Source organism: Gymnoscopelus braueri (genome assembly GCF_963280865.1).
Source record: "Gymnoscopelus braueri genome assembly, chromosome: 1".
Taxonomy (NCBI): domain Eukaryota; kingdom Metazoa; phylum Chordata; class Actinopteri; order Myctophiformes; family Myctophidae; genus Gymnoscopelus; species Gymnoscopelus braueri.
Genome location: NC_137603.1, coordinates 5,341,568 through 5,356,403, shown reverse-complemented (window position 1 = coordinate 5,356,403; position 14,836 = coordinate 5,341,568). Strand labels below are relative to the sequence as shown.

Here is a 14,836-nt window from a genome sequence, read left to right as displayed (position 1 = left end):
TCTGCATTTTTTTTAAATGGCCAAAGAAATCTTAAAATGACAAAGATCAGCTTCACAAGGGTCAGTCGTAAACGATGGGTTATTTCAAATCAAGAGTCGTAGGGATGAAATCTGCTCTTACGCTGTAATTCCTTTCATTTGGTCTCCTGATCGATTGACCCACAATGACACTTTGTTTTATCTCTGCTCTAAATGTCTGTGAGCTGCGGTGAGGATTGAAGTGAAGGTTGTAAGGTTCACACCATGCCTTGCTCATCTAGAGGAACGGCAGAAGATTGAAGTGAAGGTTGTAGGTTCACACGATGCCTCGCTCCTCTAGAGGAACGGCAGAAGATTGAAGTGAAGGTTGTAGGTTCACACGATGCCTCGCTCCTCTAGAGGAACGGCAGAAGATTGAAGTGAAGGTTGTAGGTTCACACGATGCCTTGCTCATCTAGAGGAACGGCAGACGGATCCAACCCGCACTGCTTCATCTGGACGGCCAGGTCAAACAGGTAGTCGTAGCACTCACACCTGCAACACACGGCAGGGGTTGGTACTTTATATTGTTGCTGCCGGGCAGAAAGCCCAATATTTCTACTTTAAGGTTTTTTTTAAGCATTCACTGCCAAGGACGACTTTGACGACTTTTTGAATTTTTTTTTACCACAAGATGGCGCTCTTCGCTAACACATGAGTGACCATTTCATCCCCAGATGCACACAGAACCAGGAGATCACGTGATCCCAAGATTTACTGCTCCATTCACTTCCTGGTTAACGTATTTGGGAAATCGCCTGTATCTATTGTGACGAGTGTGTGCACTCGTCACAATAAAGACGCTCTTGGTTAGAGTGTCGGCCCCTGAGATTGGGCGGTCAGGGTTCGATTCCCCGGCCGGTTCATACCCGAAGGCTATAAAAATGTGACACAAATGTCCCAGTGCTTGGCCCTCAGCATCAAGGGTTAGATTGGGGGGGGTAAGTCTCTGTGACATACCAGCATCATGTCCAGGAGGTGTCCTTATATATCAAGCTGACTCACGCTATAGAAACAGGAGATAGGCTCCTGCCCTATGGACCACATGGGTCTGCAACGCTTACTTACTCATAGAGCTGTCCCTATGGACCACATGGGTCTGCAACGCTTACTTACTCATAGAGCTGTCCCTATGGACCACATGGGTCTGCAACGCTTACTTACTCATAGAGCTGTCCCTATGGACCACATGGGTCTGCAACGCTTACTTACTCATAGAGCAGTCCCTAAGGACCACATGGGTCTGCAACGTTTACTTACTCACAGAGCTGTCCCTATGGACCACATGGGTCTGCAACGCTTACTTACTCATAGAGCTGTCCTCATTACACATTTAAGTTGGCGATTCATTGTCACTCAAATAATTGCGAGTAACGATTTAATTGTGTGTCTGGCATTGGAACAAAAACTCTAAAATAGCACAGGGCAGGGCAGGGCAGATATGACAAATAACTTTTTAATTTTTGCCATATTTAATAATTTTATACATGTACAAATAGCAGAAATAGCAGATCTACAAGCTTATAAGCTTGTAGATCTGCTATTTCTGCTTTTTTTTTATTTGAAAATGTGTGAAACTTAACTCATTGAGTGCCCAAATTATTAATATCTATTTCTGGCCATTACGATTTTTATTTTATTTTTCAAAGTAAAAAAAAAGTGCTTAGGAAGCGAGATACAGCCCTTTTCAGTTATAAGTTAAACAAGGAGTGGATGGAGCTGCAAATCTTCAGATAATGATATCTTAGCTTCAAAAGCAAAAAAAAATAATTATATATTTTTCAAAAACATGTGAAATGGCACGTTGCACAATAGCGCTAAAACACGTGAAACGTTAATGGCACTCAATGAGTTAACATGCAAACGATTATGCAAAATTAATTGCGATTATCTCAAAAAAAGTATTGAAATGTAGCATTCAATTATCGCTCATTTTGGTCTATCAACATTTTCAATCAATTTAGGTCACACTCCTGTCTCAGGGAGCCAATGGGACGGAGCAGGAGAAAAGGTGAACGATGCTCACATGGTCTTGGCTTTCTGCCACGACTCTCCCCACACGTAGACCCCGTGTCGACGCACCAGGACCGCACAGGATTCTGGGTACTGCTCCATGGCCAGCGCCATGCGCTCCTTCAGGTCGCGCTCCTCCGGCGTGTTCTCGACAATGGGGACCACCAGCGTGTCATCGTACCTGAAACAATGGACAAGTGTTTTAACCAAGCCCCCCCCAGAACCCAGCGGTTGCATTGAAGTGCATTGGACATGCTGGCCATTCAGAGGTACTGCAGCCTAACCCATTAGGACCGGGAACGCATCTCGGTCATTTTAGATTTCTTTGGGCTTTTCAAAAATAGCAGATCTACAAGCTCCGAGTGCCGCGCTACGAGCTCGTAGATCTGCTATTTTAGAAAAATCGTGAAAACGTGTGCAAATCTTTGAATATGTATTTTTAAAGCGAACATTTATAAAATGTTTTGTTCCAGGGACCCCCCAGAAGCAAAGATTTGAGTTACAAACGTTCGCTTTCAAAAAATATATATTCAAAGTTTTGCACACATTTTCAAAAATGCAAAAAATGCAGATCTACAAGGTCATAGTTGCCGCGCACTATGAGCTTGTAGATCTGCTATTTTTGTAAAGTGGTTACACAGACGCGTTCCCGGTCTTAATGGGTTAAAACGGCTGGGGCCAGTGTACATGAACGAGCGAAAACGGTTTCGACCAATGGGCTCGACTCACGAGCGCAAGCTTGCGCACAGGGCTGCGCACCTCTATGACACAAAACGTGTCACCTCTGTGATGCAAAACGTGTCACCTCTGTGATGCAAAACGTGTCACCTCTGTGATGCAAAACCTGTCAAAGTGGCCCCAAATAGGCCTCGCCCATCACACTTCACAACCCGGAAGAAGGGGTGATTTCGCCCTATGCGCTGGGTGAGCAACTAAGTGGATGGGAGGGGATTTCCGGTGCCCTCTCTAATTTTTCACTCTATGGTTTTAACACATTAAGACCTGAGGCCGATTCTACGAATGCCTTCTAAACCAGCAGTTCTCAAACTTTTTTAGCCAAGGACCCCCACATTGGTATGTATTTGGCTGCGGACCCCCATCTGAAACTTACCATTTACGCTGATATGTTGCGGGCTGTAGAAGCCCAGTCGAGGACGCGCATGTGAGCATGAGGGTCCCGACTAACGCCTCAAACAATAATATTTCTAACGCGATCCTCCGTTGCAGAGTGATCGCCCATCGAAACCGGCTCGTTTCCACCACGTTAAAAATAAATCATTATTTAACTGGGATACGCTAGTGGTCCAGAGCTCAGAAAAGATTAAGAACCACTGATCCATTCCTTTCCCATGGTTGCCCTTATTCTGTTCTCTTAACCTTCCATATTAAACTCATGTTAACTGATTCATTGCAACATATGTATGAGCAAGCACATGCGATTGATACGGGCACATTTCCTACTAATGATGACTCAACCAGGTAAACCGGTACAGTTTCCCTTGAAATTCTAACTCCCATTTCCCAAGTTCTTGACATCCGACTTCCAAGTAACTGACAACATTGATGCGTCATCATACATCATGCTGTTTCTCAACAAGTGGTTGATAAAATAAAATATAATACACATCTTCACTAATACACATCTTCACACCTACATTACTAAATGCATAATCTGAGTTCCCAGAAGTTTTCGCCAGCTCTGGCGAGGAACTTCTGGGCCAGAGCCCTGGTATTTGTGGGCGGGATGTAGCTTACGCTCATAATCTGAGCGGACGCGCCTCTTACCGGTCTGAGAGCTGTGCAACTCGTATAAAAAGTCCGACGAGAGGCAAACAGCAGTACACAACAATGGCGGCCGCAATTTCTCAAGGGGAAATTGCTTCCCGTCGATCCTATTTAGATTTAACTGCATGTGGATCCCGCCCCCTTTTCTTCATTGGCTGTTAATTTGAATCACAACGCAGTGGCCGCGCCCCTGCTGTCCAAGCTCCGACGCAATGCCTCCCAGACTACTAAATGCATGGTCAGGGACCACATGCAATACCTTCACGGACCACCAGTGGTCCACGGACCACCAGTTGAAAACCCATGGTTTAGGGCACTTAACGCATAGTTTTTCCAAAAAAGAAAATGTATAGCCAACACTAAAATTGTAAATGACACATGCTTTCCTGGCTTTAATGGGTTAATGAAAGAAAAATATAAATTAAAACCACTAGATGTGAGGGCCGATGTGAGGGCCGCTTCCCTCACATCTAGGCCTGATCGAGGTTGGTCCAAACTCATCATCGTCCCAAATCAATTCTATTGTCATCCCTTCGAAGTAGTCAATTTCCTCCTCATCCTTCAATGGTGTGGTCATCCTTGTGATAAATAGGCCAAACTTCCTGTATCTGGTTGCTATGGCAACCTGCCAGATCAGGCTGAGGGTCTGATAGGCAAATCAGAGAATCAATCAAGCCGAGAGTCTGATCACTGATGGAGGTGGGGTAAGGAGCCTAAAACATAGCCATAGCTCAGATCAACAGTCTGTGGCGGGTCTTGGAGGCTTGTGGAGTGATCCTGTACTTGCGAATCCCGGACGAACTTTCGGAGCTTTTGTCAATTATATAGTAGTAAGACTACATAAAGCATTAGTACAAATACCAATCACCTTCTGTGTGGCTTTTCTGCAATGCACGGTCATGAGGCCTCGTCTGTTTAACTTACTTTCATCTACTTTCATCCTGGCATCCTATTTTGGGCGTGTTATTATATTATCAAAAGGGTAAAAAAATAAAATAAAATAAAAAACGTAAAATAAAAAGGTTGTGAAAAATAGTAAAAAAAAAGACGAATGCCCATCTACAAGCTCATAACGATATTGCATCGCCACATGTTATGAGCTTGTAGATCGGGTATTTTTTTCTACTTATGAGAGTGTTGGACAACACTCTCATAAGTCGAAAACAACAAGGGTGGGTTCCAAGGTAAAACATATTGTGAACGATTGGGACACAGAACAAGTCAAATGCTGTATTGCCAAACTGATACGTCGGCCGGGCCTCTAATGTAAACACAGCATTAGTTTTTTTTAACTGTGAGCAGGTTGACACATACCTGTAGTTGGAGCCAGAGGTTCCTTTACGGATCCCCTTGATCATCTCCTGGTGAGTGATGCTGAACTCCCTCCCAGGGTACAGCAGCGTAGCCATGACCGCAGCCTTGGAGTGGGTGTGGATCACCGCCCCGGCACCTGAACCAAAGACATTCAATTATTAAACGATACAAAACATACATTAACTACTCAAGCCCTATTTCATACTTCATCTATTCCAGCGGATATCAACCTTTTTTTTTATGGGCCAGCGACCCTCTTTCTATTACCCCCTTACCCTAACTGGGTCTCATTATTGATCACAAACAGCAATCAAAAAGTGCCCAATTGATGGAGGTAGCAAACAGCAGCATTCTTATTAATATGTCCACTGCAAAATGCATAAGAGCATTATGGACTGTGATCAAGTAATCTGTCTTTTATGAATCTGTGCCGGTGAGTATTTATTTAGTTAGTTTTTTTGTTCTTAATGGAGTGTTGGTTGCTGTTGGTAGTCATGGCAGCCAGCTCCCACCTGAGGTTAAGTGGGAGTTCCATCTGCTCCAGACCATAGTGAATAACTGCTAGCTTGCATAACGTCTTGAGACTAAGACTAAAGTCCAAGATGTCCAGGTCACTGAGAGTGTCGTCTCCTCCAAAGATGATGACACGATCTCCCACCATGCAACTACAGCACCTCCCTGAACGTGGGCCCTCCCCCTTGGGCTCAACCTCCTTCCAGGAGAGGGTTTTTGGATTGAATTTCCACAGATCACTGAAGTCCTGTAAAGAGTTGTGGCCACCAAATATGTACAGCTCTCCATTGTAGGCAAAGGCTGAATGACCCCAGCGTCTTTTTGGACGAAGCCGTGCAGAAGGCGTGCTCAGCCAGCAGTTGGTATCTGTGTCAAACACTCTGACGTTCCCGTACTGAGAACCCCGGCCACAAAACACAAACATCTCTGAGCCGATGATGGTGGCAGTGAGGCCTGATGAAACCGATGGTGGAGTGCCTCTGGTGTCAATTGAAGACCAGACCATTGTGGTGGTGTCCAACTTGTAGATGGTTAGCCCGCTGTATCCTCCAAGCATATACATTACTTTCCCCAAGACACAGGCTGAGTGGGCCTCCATCATTTGTGACACAGTCCCAGAAACCATAGGCTTGAACCATTTGTGGGTGTCGACATCAAATGCATAAAGCCTGTTGCGGTTAATATACCCTACCCACATGTAGATGATATGTTCCATTAGCACAGCTGTGACCCCACAGAGATATTCTCCTCCTCCGGTTGTCGTCACTGGTGGCAGCTTCATCCAGCGTAAAGAAACTGTGTTGAAAATGTTCACATCAATTCTGTTGCAGTGGGTCACGAGGTGTACGCCAAGGTCAAAGGCGTACACCTTGTGACCCACTGCAACAGCAGCACAACCGAATCCTTTTGGTTCTCCATGTAGATGGACGGTCCAGCTGAACATTTCTCACACCGTAGATCAAGTTGAGTACTTACTCAACCAAAGATATGGTTATGGATGGAGGTCTGCAAAGAAAATGTTTGCGCTGAAAATGTTTGCGCTGAAAATGTTTGCGCTGTCTCTTATGTTGGTTCAGTGGCACAAACGTTACACCAAGTTTGGGCCAATCGACAAAGACGATGATTTGGGGTTGGCCAATCAAGGAAGCCGATTAATGCTGATCTCCCTTATATGGCAAATTGACCGCCAGCATAGACACAGCCCAGGCAGGTTCTGGACAGAGGAAGTTTGCTCTGCAGCTGTCAGATTTTGCGAGAGAAATAAGCAACCAGGTCAATGAAAACAAGGCCAAAAGAAGTGACTAACCTACTATATTTTCGGGCTGCTACGCAGCCTTCAAAACTAGTCCTATGTTGCGCTGATAAGAGCAATGGTCACCAAAGTATGGCCATTTGAAGTGTTTAACACTGCTGGCGAGCAGTGATGCATTTGCAGCACCCAAGTTCACTGTCATACTGTGCAACCTTGCGTTTGGGAGGTGGGCGGGGCTCCAGCAACTACAGCCCGTCCTGTGAGACCAACTACGACATTTTGAAAGCTTTAGCATACTGGGAACTGTAGTTATGGGTGTTTAAACCCCAGCCAATAGGAACACAGAGGGGGCGGGGCTTAGGCAATTACAACTTGTCCCCATTGGCCGTTTAAGAGCACCTACCAAGTTTGGGGCGTTTAGCATGCTGGGAACTGGGTGGACAAATACATATTAATTTGCGGGTCCTTGTCATGAAAATGTTTGAGAACCACTGGTTTAAACAAGATTTAGGAAAAACGTAAGAAAAAAACAACCACCAATATTTACAAGCAACTTTACAGAAAAAACTATCCCAAAGTCGCTTATAATAAGCAGACCTGGCAACACTGTCTGCAGCGTTTACAAATAACGTACTGGGGAATATGCTACAAGGACTTGTTGTTAAAGGACAATTTTGTTTTTTTATAACAAGGGTTATTTTTTTAGTTTGTAATGATAATAATTAAAAGATGAGCGTTTTATTGTTTTTTTAATGATTTCGTGATTTTTAACTGGGGGGCGGGGGCATTCGGTCCATTGGTAAACAGTCATGAACGCAGCCTCCGATTTCCGTGAAACTTTGTACGCACATCCCCACTAGGCCAAGGAAGAAATGCCACCCTACATGTTTCGAATCAGCCTCATGGTGGCGCTGTAGCAGGCAGATTCACGTTTCGGCCTATAATAGGCCTATAAAAGGCCATAACGTGAATCTGCCTGTTACAGCGCCGGTCTTAAAGGGTTAAAGGACATGGTTGTGAAGATGACATTGTGACGTGGATGTGTGAATGTGTGAGGGTGTCATTAAATAGAACACCCAATGATGTTACTCCAACTGACGTTTGGAAGACGCCAAAAGTGTCTGACACAAGCATCAATGATTATTATTATTTTTATATTTCTCACTTTCGAAAGTTTTCTAAACAAGCAAATGAGGGCAAACTTTGCTGTGTTCTATTTTTTTAAAATGATAAATGTGAAAAAAGGGAAAGTGGTTAATGTACGGAGCAGAGATGTAACCATATATTCAACAATATTGAACTTTTACTCCACTATAATCATTTGAAAACAAACTAGTTACTTTGTAGATTTTGATTATTTTTACAAAATCACTTCAGACCTATATTTGGCAATTTGAAAATGGCTATTTTCGAAATATTTGTATACATTTGAAAACGCGTGAAATGGGACATTCTGCATAATGAGTGCTTTTACTTTTGGTGCTTGAAGTATATTTTGATGCCAATACTTTTGTACTTTTACTCAGTACATTCTGAATACCGAACTTGTACTTGTAACAGACTATTTCTATTGAAGTACAAAAAAAACAACATGATAACTTCTTCCATCACTGGGAAACAAAACAAAACAATCTAATGTAATTCAGTGGTTGTCAAACTATTAAGGCCAGTGCCCACCTATCCAATATCAAGGTCCCTTAACTCCCCCTCCCCCCCAAAAGCACCTCAGTGCAGTGGTGGAAAAAGTACTCAAAGTCTTTACTTAAGTAAAAGTACCAATACTGCACAATAAAAATACTCCATTACAAGTAAAAGTCCAGAATTCAAAATTTACTTGAGTAAAAGTACAGAAGTATTGGCATCAAAATGTACTTAAAGTACCAAAAGTAAAAGTACTACATATTTGAAAATAGCCGATCTACAAGCTCACAACGCGTCGCGATGCGACGCGTTGTGAGCTTGTAGATCTGCTATTTTCAAATAGCCTATGTATAAAATAGGGCTAAATTGGTAAATGTATGTTTCATTATATCATAATTTATATCTGAAAAGTAACTAGTAACTAAAGTTTTCAAATAATTGTAGTGGAGTAAAAGTACAATATTTGCCTCTGAGATGTAGTGGAGTAGAAGTAAAATTATTGGAAATGGAAATACTCAAATAAAGTACAAATACCTCAAAATTGTACTTAAGTAAATGTACTTAGTTACCTTCCACCACTGCCTCAGTGCAACTTTGGGTGGGCAACTTTGATGATGGAGAGGGCCACTATATTTCCAAACTCACTCCAGAGGGCCATATTGCTGTCAGGCAGACACCTCTGATCTCCGTATTTTAACTTTTTTCGTAAAAGAATGCCCGTACTTTGCCATTCTATGTCACACAAAAGTAGCAAAAATAGCCGATCTACAAGCTCAAAACGTGTCACACTGCGACGTGTTTTGAGGTTGTACTGTACATTTAGGTCATGTGACAATAGCCGATCTACAAGCTCACAATGCGTCGCGAAGGGACGCATTGTGAGCTTGCAGATCTGCTATTTTCAAAAGATGTTTATACATTTAAAAACATAAAACATAAAATGCTTTCTGCATTACGAGTACTTTTACTTTTGGTGCACTAAGTACATTTTGATGCCAATACGTTTGTACTTTTACTCAAGCACATTTTGAACTCTGTACTTTTACTTGTAACAGAGCATTTGTATAGTGCAGTATTGATACTTTTACTTAAAGGTAGGGTAAGTGATTTTCTTTGGTTAAACTAAGTGTTAAATAGCTCTATATTCTGATAGTATTCATTGCTATAGAGTGTTTGTTCAGTAAAAGGAGTCTCCTTGTCTCTCCAGCTCTTTATAAAACAGAAAATTCATTTCGTTTCAGTTTCAGTTTCATTTCCAATTTTATCCAATCAGGATAGAGAACTCAATCAGGATATAGATTAAACAAGTGAAATTGGAAGTGATGACACTAAGAAATGAGCAGGCAAAATTGGAACTGGAACACTATAAAAATGAAGCTTAAAAATTGGTACTTTCTCCTGATTGGCTGAGATTTTGACACCTACCGGAAAATGTATTTTCTGTTTATTAAAGAGCTGGAGAGACGGGGAGACTCCTGTTACTGAACAAACACTCTGTAGCAATGATTACTATCAGAATATAGTGCTTTAACCTTTTAACAAAATACTTTTTGTTTTAACCAAAAAATATCACTTACCCTACCTTTAAGTAAAACAAAAAATATATATATATATATAGTACTTTTTCCACCACTGCATATTTGATGGTACCATGTCCCGATCTGAAGTGCCGGTGAAAGGCAGATTTGGCTGATCTGCGTTCGTACCACGGCTGGGTTTCTCTCGCCCCAGGCAGCAGCAGTGATCCATGCACATTGAGTGGCAGCGTTTCAAATGGAGTTTAACAGGTGTGACGTGTTGCCACAACACCAGCACAGCACACACCACTTTCATCTCATCCACCTGTCTTTTCTCTGTCGCTGCACTTCACCCCAGAAGACTCCAAGTTGTTCCCAAACACAAGACATCATCCAGCCTGAGTTACACTCAGGTCATACGCCAGTGTCACGTACTGTACTGACAATAGCAGTGCTATGAGCTTGTAGATCTGCCTTTTTTTTTTAATCGTGAAAATGTGTGCAAATCTATATATATATATATATATATAGATATATAGATATATAGATATATAGATATATAGATATATATATATATAGATATAGATATAGATATATACGTGTTTTACCGCAATGGCGCAATGTGCCAACGACGTGTTTGATGTGTTTTTGAAAAAGAATGTAAAAAAAACGTTCAGAACCCAAGATATCAAGATTTGCTACTCCATTCACTTCTTGTTTAACTTATTACTTATAACTTTTTTTTACTATGTATTTTTGGCCCAGACATGTTATTTTCAAAGGCAGACAATTAATGTCAACAAGGTCGCGATGACCTCGTTGACATTTGTGAGACCACCCAGCGCAACCCTCAGTGATTAGCACCCACCAGGGGATCGATTATACTGGAGATAAATATTCTGTGACTACTTGAAAAAGGTAAGGAAATTGAAAAATTGCTGGCACAGTACGCAATTCTTTTTTTTATTTCATTGGCATTGAATGAGTTAAATGTCACATCGGTGCCTCCCAAGTTGCCAATCACAATATGAAGTGTACAGTAGATCTGATTATTTCTTGTGTTGGTCACGACCCTATGTTTTGGGAAACACTTGAATAGATAATACTGTATGGACAAGACTCTGACACACATATGTAGGTGACGACATCACCTAGAAGTCACCTCCTCTCGCCAAAGGTAGATCACTGGGGTTTAGAACAACATGTACTACGAGTCAACTCAGGTCATGTGTGAGATGACAGGTTTGGGAGAGAAAGGTTCAGGGCAGGTTAAGCGCAAGGGGAGTGCTCCAGCGTCTTATCCCTAGACATGTGTGGCACAGGGATTCAAGAAAAAAAACTAATCTCACAATTGGGCATTTTTATTAGACTAAGTCCCAGCAGGCTTTTGTGCGTGGCCATGGGGGCTGAACTTGACCACCACTCGCCCCCCCCCCCCCCCCCTTCCCCCCACCCACTGCGTAGCGGGCATGTACATTTTTTGCTTAATTAATTCATTAAATGACCATAAAACAACATAAACAACACTCTACCCATCCTTCAATGCGTCCCATCCTCAAATGTTTTTCTTAAGTAAAAGTATCAATGCAATTAATGCGAGTACTCTTACTTGGTACTCTGGAGTACCAAGTAAAAGTACTCATTATACAAAATGTCCCATTTCAAGTTTTCAATGTATACAAATCTTTTGAAAATAGCAGATCTACAAGCTCACAATGCCTCAAATGTGATAAGTGATTATTGTGAGCTTGTAGATCTGCTATTTTCAAATAGCCGATATGGGCTGAAGTGGTTACTGTTTGTTTTGTAATAATAATCAAAATCAAATACAAAGTAACTAGTAACTGAAGATTTCAAATCATTCTAGTGGAGTAAAAGTTCAATATTTGCCTCTGAGATGTAGTGGAGACTGGAGTAGAACAAGCAAGGTGATGCTGGCAGCCACACATCAAACTATACAGAGCAGGTTTACAAGGGCTTGATGGCTGGGTGGGGTTGTCAGATTCCTACATTCCTGCGCTATTGTTCTATAGGTGTTAACGGCCGGCGCGTTGAATGCGTCTCTCTCGCGGCCGTCGCGGGCACCACTTGAACCTTCAGAGAGCTGCTTTGCGCTATAGTCATGGAAATTAAATTGGGCCCCGATCTGAGGGGCTCATCAGTTGAGCGAGGGGGCTGTGGACCCGAGGCCCCCACGGGATCGGCGCCCCTGAGTCCCAGTCTGTGATGTGTGAAACTGCATGAAAGGTGCCCTACCACACTGGTTTTCCATTTCCTAAACATTTTTTTCACAATCGGCTTTCTGTGTGGACAAGCTCAGAGCTTGTAGATCTGCAATGTTTCCAGTGCGAGAAACAAAGTGCAACTAAGTACATAAATCAGGCTTGATTTATTGTCAAAGGTATAGGTTACTAGGGTTTAAAATAATATTTAGAAATCAACTCAAAGTAATTTGTGGGACGACGGGTTGTGCAAGGTCATGTGCTCTTTCTGAGCACTTGACCTTTGACCTGGCCTGAATGCATCTGTGGCACACCTCTTGTTGGTGGATCAACCCCCATTGCCAAGGTAGGTTAACCCATTAACCCATTAACCCATTACGACCGGGAACGCATATCTGTGTCACTTTTTGATTTGAGCTAAAAAAGAATAATTTTACACTATGGCTATTCAAAAATAGCAGATATACAAGCGCATAGCGCGGCACCGAGTGCCGCGCTATGAGCTTGTAGATCTGCTATTTTTGAAAAATCGAGAAAAAGGTGTGCAAATTAGTAAGAATCGGCCTCAGGTCTTAATGGGTTAACCCATTAAGACCGGGAACGCATATCTGTCATTTTAGATTGTAACCACTTTAACCATTAGCTTATACTTTGGCTATTCACAAACAGCTGATTTTTGGAAAAATCCAAGAAAATCTTTGCAAATCTTTGAATATATATATTTTTAAAGTGAACATTTGTAACTTAAATCTTTGCTTCTGGGGGGATTCTACAAATGTCTCAAACATACATACATATATCTTTGAAAAATGGTACGTTGCCATTATCAGTGGTGCTCAAACTTTTCCATGTCAAATGATAATGTATTAGACAGTCGTAGGCGGTCGGGTGGCGCAGTGGTTAAAATGCCCACTGGAGGTTGTGGGTTCGTGGGCTTGGTCGAGCGTCTACACCATTGGTTCTCAAAGTGGGGTCCGGGGACCCCCAGGGGTCCTTAGGGGGATGCCAGGGAGTCCCCAGCAAAATGAGTTAATGGTTGCCATTAAACGTCGCCGACGTCATAAAAAATAAAAATAATAATAATTAAACATTAAAAAAAATTTTTATATATATATATATATATATATATATATATATATATATATATATATATATATATATATATATATATATATATATATATATATATATTTTCAGAACCCAAGATATGATAATTTGAAGATGTGCTGCTCCATTCACTTCTTGTTTAACTTCTTACTGAAAAAGGCTGTATCTCGGCTCCTAAGCACTTTTTTTTTTACAATGTATTTTTGGCCTTGGCACAGGGGTGATAAAGCCAGAAATAAGTCTGGCACTGAATGTTAATGCAGCTTCACAATCATGTTAACCACTTTAACCATATTTTATACTTTGGCTATTCAAAAAATAGCAGATCTACAAGCTCATAGTGCGGCACAGAGTGTGAGCTTGCAGATCTGCTATTTTTGAAAAATCATGAAAAATTGTGCAAATCTTTGAATATATATATATATTTTTAAAGGCGAACATTTGTAACTCAAACCTTTCCTTCTGGGGGGTCCCTGGAACAACACATTTTCAGATGGGGGTCCGCGGCCAAATACATAAATCATTTTGGGAGGTCCTTGACATGAAAACGTTTGAGAGCCACTGGTCTACACCTGAACACTTTTGGCCCGTGTTCGGTGGAGGGAAGCCAGGCGGGGAGGAGGAGGGTAGGCGGGGAGGAGGGTGATAATGGTCACTGTATGTATTCCTGCGTGCTGGGGGGGAGGGGGGCGGAGCCTGTCAGCGGGGAGTGCTGGGCGGGAGGAGTAGGACGAAGGCTCTACTACGTCCTCCTGGTGGGGGCTCCTCACTGGTCAGTACAGTACGACAGCAGTGACGACACACATAAATTTGTGTGGGGCAGTGGTGGAAAGTAACTAAGTACATTTACTTAAGTACTGTACTTAAGTACAATTTTGAGGTATTTGTACTTTACTTGAGTATTTCCAATTTCCAATACTTTAACTTCTACTCCACTACATCTCAGAGGCAAATATTGTACTTTTACTCCACTACATTTACTTGAAAACTTTAGTTACTAGTTACTTTTCAGATATAAATTATGATATTATGAAACATACATTAACCACTTTAGCCCTATTTTATACATAGGCTATTTTCAAATAGCCTATGTTATACATAGGCTATTTTCAAATAGCAGATCTACAAGCTCACAACGCGTCGCTTTGCGACGCGTTGTGAGCTTGTAGATCGTCTATTTTCAAACATTTTTGTACTTTTACTTTTGGTACTTTAAGTACATTTTGATGCCAATACTTCTGTACTTTTACTCTAGTAAATTTAGAATTCCGGACTTTTACTTGTAACAGAGTACTTCTACAGTGCAGTATTGATACTTTTACTTAAGTAAAACATTTGAGTACTTTTTCCACCACTGGTGTGGGGAGGAATCAATTGGCACGACGACTAAATTGGTAAAAGTCAAATTGTGTTCTTGCCACATATCAGCAAGTCTCAGTTTTCAATGACCTTCA

The 14,836-nt window shown here is 41.8% G+C and overlaps 1 protein-coding gene across 1 annotated transcript in view; it reads right to left on the bottom strand.

The window, feature by feature from the left end:
* Positions 1 to 219: 219 nt before the first annotated feature.
* The window catches only part of apip (APAF1 interacting protein), a 37,454-nt gene continuing 22,837 nt past the window's right edge, over positions 220 to 14,836 (bottom strand). Inside the window, exons 6-8 of the mRNA XM_080434729.1 lie at positions 5,131 to 5,266; positions 2,045 to 2,212; positions 220 to 513 (exon numbers count right to left, since the gene is read on the bottom strand). Of these exons, the coding sequence (XP_080290855.1) occupies positions 414 to 513; positions 2,045 to 2,212; positions 5,131 to 5,266 (404 nt within the window). The 3' untranslated portion in view covers positions 220 to 413. The remainder of the gene's footprint in view (positions 514 to 2,044; positions 2,213 to 5,130; positions 5,267 to 14,836) is intronic.